At 33.8% G+C, this 16,475-nt stretch overlaps 1 protein-coding gene across 7 annotated transcripts in view; it reads right to left on the reverse strand.

Annotated features, from left to right (window-relative positions):
* Positions 1–16,475, reverse strand: part of cpx (synaptic transmission protein complexin) — a 972,531-nt gene that overhangs the window by 10,393 nt on the left and 945,663 nt on the right. The window contains exon 7 of one of the 7 annotated variants that reach the window (XM_072530673.1): positions 1,592–1,641. The exons of 5 other annotated variants lie outside the window; for them this stretch is intronic. In XM_072530673.1, the coding sequence (XP_072386774.1) occupies positions 1,616–1,641 (26 nt within the window). In that variant the 3' untranslated portion in view covers positions 1,592–1,615. Of the gene's footprint in view, positions 1–1,591; positions 1,642–16,475 lie in introns of those variants that run through there. One more of the 7 variants, XM_072530667.1, reaches the window with a different exon arrangement.

Below are 16,475 nucleotides of genomic sequence, written 5' to 3' on the forward strand. Positions count from 1 at the left end.
ATATTATTCGGGTATTCGTTATCGCTTACATAATATACAAATGCTGCTCTGTTTCGAAGATTACACAAAAGCTCTCGAATCACTAAAATAGGATCCACTTTGGAGTATAATGGGAAATATAGGAGTACCTAATAAGAAATCTGTATAATAAAAATTCAGCCAAAGTTAAAGTACACGGAATTTATTCAAATGAGTTCAAAACAACCAGCATTTCTGTGTCTGATTGACCTCAAGAAAGCGTTTGACAGAGTAAGACTCAAAGATGTAATCCATCTTCTGTATAATAGAGATGCTCCCCTAAATATTATAAAAACTATGAAAACATCTACCAAAACAACAAAATGGAAGTCAGAATAGATGGACAACTTACAGAACCTATAGAAATAGGCAGCGGAATAAGACAAGGGGATTCATTGAGCTCCATGCTCTTCAATTTGATCATGGATGAAATCATCAAAAGCGTTAACAAAGGAAGAGGATAGAGAATGGGAAATAAAGAAATCAAAATACTCTGTTACGCGGACGACGCAATATTGATAGCCCAAGTAATGGAAATAAAATACCTGGAATTAAACTGTCTAGCTATGAAGACCTGGACAGAGAAACGGGAGATCAAGTACAAAAAGCAAATAGACTGGCAGGATGCCTTAATAACACTATATGGCGAAACAGACACAATAACACTGAGATAAAATCAAGAATTTATAAAGCCAGTGTAAGACCAATAATGACATATGCCTCAGAAACAAGACCCGACATAGCCACAACGCAAAGGCTACTGGAAGCGGCAGAGATGAAAGTACTGAGAAGAATTACAGGAAATACGCTAAGAGATTGAAAGAGAAGTGAAGACATTAGAAGAAGATGTAACGTACGGTGTATAAATAAATGGACACAAAATAGAAAAAAAAATGGAATAACCACATAAGCAGAATGGAAGAGGCCCGTGGTCAAAATAGCAAGAGATACACGAGTGACAACCTTCCATAGAGGTATTAATCCGCCAATGAACAAGCAGAATTGCTTATAAAGAGGAAGAAGAGGAAGAAGAGGAAGAAGAGGAAGAAGAGGAAGAAGAGGAAGAAAAGGAAGAAGAGGAAGAAGAGGAAGAAGAGGAAGAAGGGGAATAAGAGGAAGAAGAGGAAGAAGAGGAAGAAGAGGAAGAAGAGGAAGAAGAGGAAGAAGAGGAAGAAGAGGAAGAAGAGGAAGAAGAGGAAGAAGAAGAGTTCAAAATAAAGAAAAGAACTAGGCATGACTGCATATTAAGTCTATTATTATACAACATATATATTCTAAATATACAATGAGGAAAGTACTAGACGAATGAGATGGAGGAATCACTATAGGGGGCAGAAAAATCAGTAACCTGCTGCGATATGCAGATGACACACTTATGCTATCAGCGCACGAAGTCGAAATGATTACCATTACCGAACGGCTAAGCTGGATAAGCCAAGAATTTGAACTTCAGATCAACACCGGAAAACTTGTTTACTTTTATTTAAAAATTACCCAAAAGCGACAAAAGAACTCTCATATCCTTTTTTTACATATTATAATAAAAGAAAAAGCCAAATGCAGCAATACTTACCCTACAGGTACCAGATACAAAATGCTAGCTTTGAAAATTTTGTGGTGTAACTTAAACAGTGAAAAGAAAAAAAAATAAACAAAAAGCAAAGAAAATTTATTAATTAAAAAAGTACAAAAAATATAATAAAGAAAAATTTCTACCGCGTTTACGGAAATAAAATATTTTTACACTATGCAAGATCGCAAACAATAATTGTAATCAATATTCTCTTTACAATCAGTTAGAAAAAACTCAGAATAAATACATGGGTATCAGTAAGAGGTCTATTATATTATGTAACTGACTGAATTTGTGTGATATTTCTGCATCGATTAGTTTGAAAACCACCTACATAGTTCGTAAGAAAGCTGTAATATAAAAGTTAGGGTAAAAGTTGAAAAATTAAAAATCCTTTATGTAGTGCGTATCAAGTTCATTGACCTAGTGAAACTATTACAACACGAGATTACCTTGAAACATCACCAAAGTATATTATATTAATGTGAAAAAGGTATTTTTTTTTCAAATTTTTCCATCTTTATCAGTTTTGTATGCGTCACTTTCTTTTTGATGTGATACATTTATTGGCGCACCTTACAGGCGATGCCGACTCTTTGCTATGATAGCAAAGACACGATCCAAGTCAGTAAAGAAAAAAAGGCTGAAAAATTTATACACGTTGTTGAAGGACAAATCCTTAAAGATGTACAGCTGATTTTGTTTTTTTTTAAACAATCATAAAAAGTGAAATGTTGCTATTCCTATTGTGACTGCCTTTATAATATTATTATTAATAACCAACAACTACTGAAAGAACTTGAAAAGGTTCTACACGAAGCTTTTAAAGGGTTACAAGACGGCACGAATCAGGGAACAAACTCAAATAGGACATATTAAAACACATAAAAAAAAAGAAAAATTCCTCTCGAAATGAAAGGTTATAGTACAAGCAATGAGGATTTGGAGATTGTCTTGAGTCAGTAACAACTTAGAACTTTAAACAGTTGCTTAAGTAACTGGCTAAGCACCAGGAAGTAACAGAGTATATTGGACATAAGCAGTATTGTACAACTGTTATTGGCAACTATCTCTTCTTTAACTACTTGCTTCACGAATCGTAAAACAAATAAGAGAATTGGGTAGAAATGTCAGTGCGAGTTTTTATTCATACACATATTTGGTTGTCATGTTTTATATTCTAATTAAAAAATTTTTAAAGTTTGTCACAAATATATATTTTATTCTTCAAATGAAATGGCGTTAATTTTTTTGAAAAATATTTTATTTCCGATAGAAACACATACAGCATTCAAAGAACAGTATTTATAGTATTTATAGAATACCGTAGGCGCTAAAAGTACAAAACAAATAATAGTCAACATTAAGAAAATAGAGGGAATACAACAAATAGAGAAGGAAGAAGATATAGGCGTATTTTTGGCAATACGTTTCTTTATTGTCTTCACATAATGCCTAATAATGTTGGAATTTATAAAAATTTTTTCTTAACTGTTTCATGAAAATGTTTTAGACATTTTTATAGCAGTAAATTTCTAAATTTTGTGGAGTTTTTGATACTAAATTCTTTTTTTAATAATTTTTATTAAATCGTCCAACAATGTTCACGATAAACACAATAGCGGTTGTAATTATAATATTGTAGTGCAGTGGACATGGCAGTATGGTAGGTATTAAATATCTTGCCGGGTATAGTATTTTTTTTATAAACAAGGCATTCTCGTGTCCGCGATACTAAATTAAAAACTACATAAGAAAGCCCTGAAGTTAGTATTTTCATCAGCAGAGAAAAAGTAGTCAGTACCTTCTGATCGATTCCATATTCAGGCAAGATATCAATAAAAATAGCCGAACACATAAAAAAGAATGAAATAACACCAGTTTTCAAAGCAAAGAACTTCTTCTTCTTCTACTTCTTGGAGGTTATTCGATCTGTTTAATTCTGAAGCTGCCTCTGGATAATTTCCAGGGAGGTAGATTGCCAACCTTCCCTCCTTTTAGGTGGTTTTCCGGAAGGTATTGAACCGGGCGGGTTGTTTTCTAGGGCAATTTTTGGGAGTCTATTCTCATCCATTCGACTTACATGATTGTACCACATCCTCTGACGCTGCCTTCCTCATCTTACAATATCTTGAATTTTGCACTGCTCTCTGACGTTTGTATTTCTCACCCTGTCTCTTCTTGTTTTGCCCACTATTGATCTTAGGGTTTTCATTTCGGCAACCCTTAGCATCTGTTTCGTTTTGTTGGTATCTTCGCGCACTTCTATGCCATATGTCATGATCGGTCGTATGCAAAGCAAACAACAATTTGGGCAAATATATTAAGAACAACAAGAGCAAAAAGAAAAGGCACATACACAGTGGTGTATACAAACTTTAATGTGGCGACTGCCCAAAAACTTACATCGGTCAAACAAGTAGAACTTTTATCGAACCTATAGCAGAACATCAAAAGGATTTCAATAATATAAATATAGATTCTAAGTACCCAGTTTCCCTTGGAGACTTTCAACTTGAGACTTGGATTCAACTGAGACCAACTTGAGACAAACAGTTCTCCCCTTTTCAACTTATTCAGTTAAAGAGTATAAAGTGTAAATGCATACCAAAAATAGATCACTTGAGAAATGCACTCTGCCGAAACCGCTGTACTGATAATAAATTTTGTGGAAGTTTTGAAAACAAAAGTTTTTAGTGTTTTATTGTTAGATAAAATGACAAATATTGTTCTTAATTCAAAACCTAAAGGAATGTGGTTGAAATATGCCATTTATTTAATTTTGAGATCTTTGATGTAGTGAGCACGTATTACGTTTTTTTCTCATTGGTTCTTTTAATTAACTACGCGATTTACAGTGTTCTTCTATCGTTGCAGTGTTATTTATGATATTGGGAGTCAATATACAATGTTTTATCAATTATTGTCCATTAAAAACAATAAAAAAGACGAGTTACTTCCTACTTTCGAGTAGAATACGAACTTCTGTGTAAAATATTTCGTCGTAGTTTTTTAATACCTACCAGGGGCGTATCAAAGAGAGGGTATCGCAGCTATACATTTAGAAAATAAATTTTACCAACCTTCATACGATCTAACTCTTCATCTTTCAAGATAAATTCAAATATTTACTGATTTGAAAACTGTCCAAGGATATTTTCGAAAAACAGTTTTGCATTTTTATAAATTCTCAAGGCACATTATAATCGATTATTGGTTTGTACTTATAATTAGGGAACTAAAGCAAGTACACAGCATTTTCGTATGTCTGTGCAACAGCCTACTACCATATAAAAATTTAGATTTAAATTTTGACACATTTTTTTATTATTTGTATAATTTGGACCCCTGAAACGATAAATTTCAATGAGCTACTGTAGTATATAGCATTAGCCTTGTCGATAATATTAATAATATAAGTATTAAGACCAAGTTTATATTATTTGACACAACGATAATATTAAAAGGTCATAAAAACATATATATCTAATATGAACTATAAACTACGAGAGGGATTTGAAAAATTTGATATTTTTGTTAGGTTTTTATCATAATACCATTTGTTTTCTATGTTAAACAGTCGAAGAAATGCTTTATATTAAATTTTCTAGATCTTATATACATTTTATACAATGAAAAACATAATAACAATGACACATATCAAAAAACAACTCAAAAACTTTTAAACTGCTCCCCTGAACTATATCTAGTAAATGACTAGGCAAAGATCAACTTGAACTAACAGGATAACTAGCAGATTCTCTATCGAATGGATCATGCCTGCCATGTCAATACGTCTACCAGCAATAGTAAAACTTGAAGATGATTGTAAATATTTCCACTTTAGGTCTATGGCTGGCGGATGGTTTTTGAAAGAATGGATTAATAAACCAAATCAGCAATTACTTAATTTAAATAAAATTGTAACGTTATTGGTTAGCGCGACAGCTAACAGCTTTATGATTTGTTAGAGTGTGATAGTCACTTTCAAACAGCTCACCGTACTGTTAGGTCTCACTTGGGACAATTGATACCTTACGATCCCGATCGCCGTTATTTTACAGACTTTTGTCTATTATTTACTCGCCTATCTCACAAATATATTACTTTCTTTGAGTAGTCCACGTCTTTTTTTAACTTCCACTTGTCTTAGGATTCTTGTATTTTCTGGTTATAGAAACTCAGGTTATGTTCGGTCAATAATGTTGGTTATTCATTATATCATCTATTATTTCGTGCTTTACGTTTATAATTCCTTCGATTCTGATGTTTGTGAGTCTTTTCATTCTTGTTCTTCCTTCTTCCCTTCTTTAATAATCGAATCCAGTAGTTTTGAGCATTTTTTTAGTTCTATAAAAATACAAGAAATAATATGGATGTTATAGTAACATAACACGCCCTAAGTACGCCAGTAGTGACCTCTGTATGAAGCAACAAGGACTCAGCAGACTTCTCTTCTGATTATTTGCTGAAATTTCTATGAAAGTCAGAGTTAACAAGGCACGTATTTTGTGAAATTTTCAAGCTAACGTATGCCCCTAAAGTTTTCGGAAAATTTTAGATTTAAAAGTATTATTGGTACCAATCTTGGTCTTGCGAAAACGCAAGAACAAGACCAAGACTGCAAGACCAAGACCGATTTTGGGCAACACTATTCGTTAAGATGTTGTACAAACTTAATATTCGTCAAAGTATTCATCGTTTAGTTGAAAATGTACCAAAACGCAATATTGTAAGAATTTTTATTGCTCAAAATATTTATCTGCCAACGATTTACCAGACAATTAAAAAGTGCGAAAATGCTATACCATGCCTTAACTTGGTCAAAAGTGGAAGATCAAGAGTCCATGCCTTAACTTGGTCAAAAGTGGAAGATCAAGAGTTTTAACTCCTGCTCGGGAACGGAATAGAGAACCAATTAGGAAAGACTTTGCGAAATGTTGGCCGAAGATGTAATGTTTTACGAATAACTGTAAGAAGAACAATCTCTAGAAATAATTTAAAACGTATAAAAGAACACACCAGCCCAGTTAGAAAAAAATTCTAGATGTTGCCGTGCATTGAGACACATTCATTTTCCTGGTAAAATTCTTATTATTGATGATGAAAAGTATTTTACTTTATCCAATCCTAAAATGAAGAGCAACGACAGATTTTATACACGCAATGTACAAGACACACAAAACGAACTTTGTTGTGATGCCGTTTGCGTTTGGTGGACGTGTTCGCGGTGAAGCTCTCAATGCTGACAATTACGTTGAAAGGTGTCTTACAAAGCTTATTCAGTTTATAAATACTCATTACCCCAATGTTGAAATCATATTTTGGCCAGACCTAACGTCATGCCATTACGCCAGGAGAACGACAGATTGGTTAACTGCTCAAAATATAAATTTTGTTCCCAAGCGCGACATCCCTCCAAATGTGCCTCAGGTGAGGCCTACAGAAGAGTTTTGAGCTATTTTGAGTCGAATGGTGCATAAAAATTGCTGGGAAGCCCAAAATGAAGATCAGCTAAGGCGAAGAATTTTGCAAAAATTTCGTGAGATCGACTTCAAAATAGTCCAAAGGCTTATTGAACAATCGCAAGATCAAATTTACGTGCCATCGAAGAGCACGGACCTCTTTCTGTTCTATAAAAATACATTATAAACCTTAAATATGTAGATTTAATTTCCTGTATTTTTTTCTGAAAACTTTAGGTACATGAGTTAATCAGTGGCGCACCCAGAATTTGTCTTAGGGGGGGGGTTTAGAAATTTTTTTATGCTACCTCCATGTTGAGTCCCTACAATTTGGGTTTTAGTTTAATTTAAAGTACTAAAGATAGCAGTTCCAAAGATTCAGGTATCTATTATCCTGCCTACCAACTAAAACCACCCTCTCTTACTTATGCGCAGTTGACTGTCGCACGTACCGTACTCCGAAAGTGGGGTGGCCACTGTAAGGCTGACGACATTTTTGGAACACTCCCTTCTCTTATCTAGATCTTATGTATTGTTCTGAAGCTATTTTCTTGTGGCATTTTAAAGTAATTACTATTTTAATGGGAATAAGCCACAATTGAAGGTTAAAATAATGTTATTGACGTTTGACGTTAATCCAACTTGTAAATACAATACATTTTGAAGACGGCTATCGCCGTATTCCCGTTCTCCTCCGGGAATCCTCCCGGTCCAAGGCATGCTCCTCCTCCAAACCTGTCGATTCCATCGCTCTTCTAACTCCTTCATTTCATGTGCGTCGAGGTCTACCTCTTTTTTTTTTCCAGGGGGCTTCAATTTGTGAAGTTTTTGGGGCCAACGTTTGTCAGGCATTCTCAATTGATGTCCAAACCATTTTGAACCTCTTCTTTCTATTCTGTCAATGACCGTTTCTGTAGCATTCATGTTATTTCTTATAGATTCGTTAGTCTTCCTTTCCTGCCTTGATGTTCTAGCACTTCTTCTCAAATAATCCATTTCAACTGTCAACAATCTTATCTTCAGGTCTGCATTAATTGTCCATACTTCAGAGCCATAACAAAGAACTGATTCAACCATGGTTTGCCCTATTCTTTTTTTGTTCCTTTTGGATCTGTTCTGGATCTGAATCTGGATTGTTCCTGTATACTTCTGTGATTATTCCTAAAAGGTATGGACTAATGTCGAGTTGTTGTTAAGCTTGCCACAATTTAAGTCTTGAAACTGTATTATACGCCTTTTCTAGGTCGATGAAGGCTAGATGTACTTCTGTACCAACCGCTATTCTTTTTTCTATTAATTGTTGGAGTATACACAAATTATCAGTGCAAGATCAAAGATCAAAAATTCAAACGTCAATAAACTTATTTTAACCTTCAATTGCGATTTATTCCCATTAAAATAGCAATTAGATCGTATCTCTGTCATTATCCCGGTTGGTGTTTCTCTTCTTCTTCTTTCTTTTTAATGACTGCTTGGATGTAATTGTGAACACTATTCCATCCCTCCGTCTTTCCCGTCATCTTCACGATCATCTCTTACAGTCACAGGGTTCATACCTATTTCTTTATACATTCTGTTTCTCTCCATTGTATATCTATTACACTCCAGCATTGTGTGAGTAACAATGTCGGAATATTCGCAGTATAGGCATTTATCTGTATGTGTCTTTCTGATCCTATGAAGATACGCCCTAAAACAGACAATCTACCCAGTCCCTTAGGCTCGGGATCAGCATCTTTGTCCACTGAGCATCATCTTCCTTGTTGTTCCACATTTCTTGCCATTTTTCCATTGATCTTTCCCTTTCTTTTTTTTATAGCTGTTGTCAAATGCTTTCTTCTCCCATAGATATGTCTCTTTTCTTTTCTACTGCTAACATATGCAGTGGAACATAACCCGTGATAGTCCACAAGGACGCCGCAGATACAGTCCTGTAGGCGCATGCTACTCGCAACAGACTCGTTCTGTTTAATTTTTTATAAGCCTAATATTAGGTATCTATATCTAAATATAATAAAAAATATTATTAATTATTGCGTATTTATCCAATAATTATTGTGTTCTACAGATTTAAAGTGGTAATTTAATTATTCAATAAGCGTTTTGGATTTTTTGTATTGTGTGTGAAAGACAACTTACATTTTCCTACTATTCTTTATATATTGTTTACTTTATATGCCCTGGGGGGGTTTTAACCCCCAAAACCACCCCCTGGGTGCGCCACAGGAGTTAATACATACTTTCGAAAGGAACGGAGAATTTTTAAAATTTCAGGACTTCAATTCAGTTTACCAATTGTTAAATGAACCATATTAAAGACTTTTAATAACAAAAAAAATTTGAAATATCTCGAGCGACCTAAAAAATGGACAGTCTTAATAGCTTTGGATAATTCTGCTACTGGTAATTAGCAGATATTAAAATAAAAAAAATGTATAATTTTCAAAAACCAACAATACGTACAAAAATATTAAAACAAAAACAGAACGAAAATGAAATTTCAGTCTTTTAAGCTTTTAAAAATCCAAACTCCAAAGATTATATGCTCTTAAAAGCATTTAGCTAAGTACCTAAACATTATAAACCGATTATAAGTATTTTTAGCTTTAAGTTTCAACAAAAATATCATATTTTTCCAGAGTGTACTACGTGTGATTGCATTTTTTACGTATAATAATTATGTGTCTACTTTTCATTGTGCTCATATTACAGTCATGTAGGATTTTTCACGAAAAAGAGCCACGTGTTCATTAAAAAAGATTTTTATTGCCTAATATTTTATTTTTCCTAAAGAGGTGATGTCGTACTTAAGCCCCTGCTACGTGGTGGTGAATCTCATTTGTTGACGAGGAACGAGTATTCTAACAAATCAAATTGTCTATTCCAATTTCAGTTGACTGTAAACTCTAATTAAAATATCTTCGTTTTATTGTAACATAAAAATATTTTATATCAAACAAAGTAATTTGCCGGAACGACAATAAAATGTTTTTAAAGTATATTCCAGTAAACAACTCATTTTACGACATATGTATTACCATTTATTATACAAAGATAATAAAAGTATACTAATAAATATGAAGAAATGTTTCGGATACGTATAAAATGAACTGCTTTATACATTGTATCTTAAATTCGGTTTGTTTCTAACCAACTTGACCTTACATACATAGACATAATACCTAAACAGTACGCTGCAATCTAAATCCGTTCCCCTAGTATGACAGAGAAAAAAGATACTAGTAGTGCTTGCATCTCTTTCTAATTGCCGGAGTTTATCGACCACGTGACCTTCTCATTACCAAACCAGTGGAAAAGTCACATGGTCCGGCTGTAAGAAAGAGATCCAAGGAGTGCTCGTTTTTTTTTATCTGATGCACTAGTGGAACGGGTTAAGACTGCCAATGTCTATGACCACATACTGTCTGTAATTATTGGCAAATAAAAAGTCACAGAAATCCCTCCTCAATGATTAAAATATTGGAATACTTTGCACCATACACAAAAAAGGAGATATCTTTGAATGCTCTAACCACAGAGGAATTACGCTTCTAAATGCAGCGTATAAAATATTTTTCACAGTACTATGTCATCGTATGGCACCATATGCAGAACGGATAGTAGGAAAATACCAGGCTGGTTTCAGAAGTGGTAAATCGACAATTCTACAGATTGCAACGCTGAAACAAATTTTGGAAAAAACATTGGAATATGGCATTGATACTCATCACATATTTATGGACTAGAAAGCAGCCTACGACTCTGTCAATAGAAGAGAAATATTCAAAGCAATAAAAGAGCTAGGAATACCAAATAAGTTGGTAAATTTAACAAAACTAAATCTCGAAAAAGTTGAATGTAGAGTAAGAATTTAGGGGGAACTGTCTGAACCTTTTAAAACAAATAACGGGCTGCGCCAGGGAGACCCTCTCTCCTATATACTGTTCAATCTGGCTCTGAAAAAAGTAATACGTATGTCACAAATCACAATCACTGTTTTAATATATAATAAATCAGTGCAAATCCTGGCATATGCTGATGATATCAATATTGTTGGGAGAACGGAAAACGCTGTACGAGAGGCGTATGTAGCATTAAAAGAATCAGCTACAAAAATGGGTTTAATAATAAACACCAACAAAACGAAGTATATGAAAATAAGCACACAAATACAAATACTAAGACCATTTGTTATAGAAAATGACGTCATCGAAGCAGTGAACGAATTTGTATACCTGGGAGCGCTCCTTAACAGTGAAAATAATACTACTGCAGAGATAAACCGCAGAATTTAGATGCTATTTTGGGCTAAATCTTCTCCTTAAATCCACAATTATATCGAGAAATACAAAAATAAAACTCTACAAAACAATAATAGGCCCAGTTCTAACATATGGTTCAGAGACCTGGACTCTAACAAAAATTAATAAAGACATATTAGGATGTTTCGAAAGGAAAGTACGAAGGCGAATTTATGTAACAGTGAACGACAATGGAGTGTGGAGAAGACGATACAACTTCGAACTTTATAGAATATACCAGGAACCTGATATTGTAAAACATATTAAGATAGGACGTCTGAGGTGGATAGGGCATACAATGCGGATGGAACAAAATGGCCCAGCTATATAAACGCTCCTTGATAGACCCATTGATCAGAGACGAAGAGGAAGACCTAAAACAAGGTTCCTTGATAACATCGATGAAGACATGAGAAATATGGGAATATGTGCTTGGCGGAGAAAGGTGATTGGATAGGGACGACTGGAGAGAAATTCTTGATGAAAGTCAAATATTGTAGTGTCTAATATGATTGGTACAAAGAGACAGAGAAATATAGTAATCAGTAAAAAACAAACAAGATTTAAGAAGAAAAATACAATGAGATTACGCCGATAGCTAGAAATAGACTGGCAGGATCTCTTACTAACAATATATGACGCAACCGACATATTAACAATGAGCTTATACTAATAATATTGCTTGCGTCAAAAAATAAACACGACACAGCTATAACATAAAGGATGCTTGGAACGCTGAAGATGAATAATCATGTAAGTAGAATGAAGTAGACCAGACTTATCAAATGATATTAAAATTATAAAATGAACCTGACCTAATGGAATGAACCTGGACTGGAGTACCTGGCGAACACTGAATCGCATACGCACAGGTGTTGCCCCTGTAAAACAGAACCTCATTAAATGGGGCATCAAGACAGACAGCGACGCACTTTGTGAATGTGGGGAAATACAGAACGTGGAGCACCTGAGAGTATGCAGACTTTGCCCATCACAGTGCACCCTCGATGATTTATGGCTCGCAAATACAAAGGGTGTAGACGTAGCCCGATATTGGGCAGAAAATCTGTAGTCGGATCCAGGCACGAAAAAGTAAAGTAATTAAAATTATAGAGCGACAAAAAATCATTAACTATAAATTTGGAAATTTACTACTTTTCATCCATTTTGTCAGCGTTTTGAATACATACTTGAACTTTCTAACTTTTTCTCAATATAAAATAAAGGGTAAATGATAATAAATTTATGTGACAAATGTCGCAGATGTACCGACTCATTTAGAGTTATGGTTATAAAATACAGCAACAATTGGTTTGACATAATAATTGATTTTGTTGAAAACTATATAATTACTATGCATATCTATACATTTTACATTTTTAAACATTTAACCTATAAATGTTTATCAATTGGCACTTTATGGCAACCAATTTGACAGTTGACTTATTTGACCTCAGGAAAATAGCCATGCTTGGATGATATTCTGAGGGTAATCTCGGTAGAATATAAATACAACATAAGGCTTTTTTATTAGTACTTTTCATCAAAATGTAATATTTTGTACGTTTTTCTTTTTCGTGAAATATATGAAATATTATCTAACATCACATTGGGGGGAAATTTTAAAAACACGAAGAAATTCTTAACGTTGTTCTGCGTTCTGTAACAAAGCCAACAAGAATTGTAGTACATTTTCGGTAAATTTTAAATATTGAAGTAACTACACCAGATTTAAAATGCCTCTTTAAAATCTTTGTCAATTTCTATAACATATAACAGAGTGACGACGACAATAAGCCGTTTTTGTTGTTGATTTAATCTTATTTCTCTTAATTCTATCCTGAAGCTATTTTATTGTGCCATTTTAATATTATTTACTATTTTTATTGGGAATCAGCCAAAATAATTTTATACATTTTATATTAAAATTGTGGGTAGTTCCCAATAAAAATAGTAAATAATATTCACATTTTTTTGTTTATCTCTATTTTCTCAACTTAAATTATTAAAAACCATCGTATTAACAATACAAGAATCAACTGAAAACTTGTTAACCTAGACCATAAACTGCTGTAAATTAAGTCACCTAGAAACTGCCATAAATGGAAGCGGGAGGGATAACCACTATAGTGTGTAGGAAATAATTTAAGGTAGGTATGTACTTATAACGGTAGAAAATGAGATAAATATATTTAAAACGACATAGGAATATATTATACTTTCCCAAATATTTAAAATATTTCTATTAGTGGGAGGAATCGGCTAACATTGTTATTTGACCCTGTCAAAACTGAGTTGAATTCGTTTTGTATAAGGCCCTGTTACCAACCCTACTGCTTTAATAGTAGATTAAGTGTTTTCGCCATGATATCCCTGTTTTCTGGGAATATTTCTTCGAACTGCATAAAATATAATCCATTGCAAATATAGGTCACAATCAACATGGCACAGTATTTTTATGCGTCGATCACACGCCTTTTTACAATCACTAATTCAATAACTAGCACCACAAGCGGGTTTTTTGCGGTATAAAGGATATACCGTTTCCTGGCGCAATGCTTTGGACATACCGTAAAACAGGATACTAAATTTGTAGTTTAATAAGGAAATCAGTTATTTCTCATTTTGTTTAACAAGCTGTCAAAGTTCGTAGTATTATTTCGCATATTTATTCGAAAAAAAGATTTAAGATGATGAGCAGTGATACAGATTCTGATAAAACCCCTCATAGGAAGAAAAGTTTAAAATATAAACAGAAATTTGTTGATTCGGGGTTAAACAACAGATTCAGAGGGTTGGCTGAAGAAGGTTTCAAAAGGTAATATCTATTTTTTCTGTTACGCTTGTAATTGTTACAGAAAATGTGGAATTCATGAGTTGCTGCATCATAAAAGTTCTGTAAAATACCTCAAAAACTGTAAAAAGTTAGTAAAACATTAACATCAATGCTACATTCGACAAAAAAATGCACCGAAAAAAGGCTCTCTTTTAATATCGCTTCTCATTTGACTAAATTGTGACATTTTTGAATATAGACAGGTGTCTCCAGATTAAAAAAATATGGTGCTATTGATGAGTAGAACAAAACCTAGAGCCATTATTGTAAACGTAACAGCAAAAACAGCGGACGAAAACCTGACAAAAAAGCTAAAAAACAATAATTTTTCAATACTTGTTGACGAAAGCACATATCAATCAATTATCAAATATGTCACTCGTCGTTAAGACTGTAAACTCAGATTTTCCAGTACCAGAAAGATTTCTGACACTGATACCTGTCGAATATGGTACGACAAAAGCATTACATGGTAAAATTACTGAATATTTTATCGAAAATGACATACAACATGGTGCCAATGTTATGTCAGAGGTAATCATTCGTTGGTTACACTATTGAAAAGTGACATACCACATCTTTTTACAATAAAGTGCATATGTTTTCCTTTAGTCTATGCGCCTCATATGCATGCGAGGAATGGCCAAGAGGTGTAGAAGATTTATGCAGAGAAGTATTGAACCATATAAAAAATTCGCAGAACGTATTGATGATTATCAAACATTTTAAGTTTTCGCAAACGTCAAGCAAAACAAGTAACTTTTTCATGTTTGCCAAACAAGATGGCGTCACTCATTTAGGTAGTCGACGGAGTCCTGGAACGATTATCACCTTCAAATTATATTTTCAAACCGCAGTTCATGTTGAACGTTTACTTTCTGCTTGTGATATTGTCAACAAAGCCGTCGAACCAACGACAGTATCGTACCTAATAAATGTAGCTGAGATAATTTTGAACAAAAATATTTATTAGCAATTTTTGTGTAGAATGAACCGTTCTATCAGAAACAACGCTTTGAGCGACCGGCAATTCTGAATGTCGGTTACGCGCGCGAAATTAATTTTAAATAAAATTTGTATCAACTCGACGGTAAAAATTCGATACCTTTTGTTCAGAGTGTCTTATCGACAATAATCAAATTACGTAAATGACGATCCAGATTTACTCAGAACAATTATAACAGGTGACAAAACATGGGTTTATGGATATGATCTAAACTATGGTTCAATCGTCCCAGTGAAGGCATCCTGGTTCGTCAAAACCAAAAAAGTCTCGACAAGTGCGGTCAAACGTGAAGGTTATATTCACTGTGTTCTTTTATTTTAATGGCATAGTGTACCATGAATTTTGCTACAAAGCCAAACAGTCAATAAAGAGTACTACCTACAAGTTCATTGTTCAAAAACAACTCATGGGTTTTGCATCACCCTAATGCACCAGTTTACACTACTTGTTCGTGAATTTTTGGCAAAAAATGCTTTAATGATGCCCCAGCCTCCATATTCGCCAGACATGTCTTTGTGTGACTTTTTTCAATTTCCAAAAATAAAAAACTTTAAATAAAGGGCCGTCGTTACAGAAGCATAGATGAAAATAAAAGCGCATCCCTGATGTGCGGTCGAATGTGAAGGTTATATTCACTGTGTTCTTTGATTTTAATGGCATAGTGTACCATGAATTTTGCTACAAAGCCAAACAGTCAATAAAGAGTACTACCTACAAATTCATTGTTCAAAAACATTAAAAAAAAAGACCGGATTTGTGGAAAAACAACTCATGGGTTTTGCATTACAATAATGCTCCAGTTCACACTTCATTGCTTGTTCGTGAATTTTTGGCAAAAAAAATGCTTTAATGATGCCCCAGCCTCCATATTCGCCAGACATGTCTCCGTGTGACTTTTTTCCATTTCCAAAAATAAAAAAAAGGGCCGTCGTTTTAGAATAATAGATGACAATAAAAGCGCATCCCTTATAGAACTAAAGGCTATCCAAAAGATCGAGTTTTGGAAGTGTTTCAAGAATTTACAGAAGCGTTGGCATAAGTGCATTATATCTGATGGGGACTACTTTGAAGGAGACATCATTAATGTAGACGAATAAATAAATATTTTTTTTTTAAACGAAAATTCCGGGTATTTTTTGAACACACCTCTACATAAGCATAATCACCCACTACAAAGTATTGTCATGTCGTTGCCTTTAAAAAAAAATACTATATTTTCATTTTTATTAAATAAATACCAACTTGAAACGTTTAATATATTTATTATTTTGCGGTT

Source organism: Diabrotica undecimpunctata, chromosome 4 (assembly GCF_040954645.1).
Source record: "Diabrotica undecimpunctata isolate CICGRU chromosome 4, icDiaUnde3, whole genome shotgun sequence".
Taxonomy (NCBI): domain Eukaryota; kingdom Metazoa; phylum Arthropoda; class Insecta; order Coleoptera; family Chrysomelidae; genus Diabrotica; species Diabrotica undecimpunctata.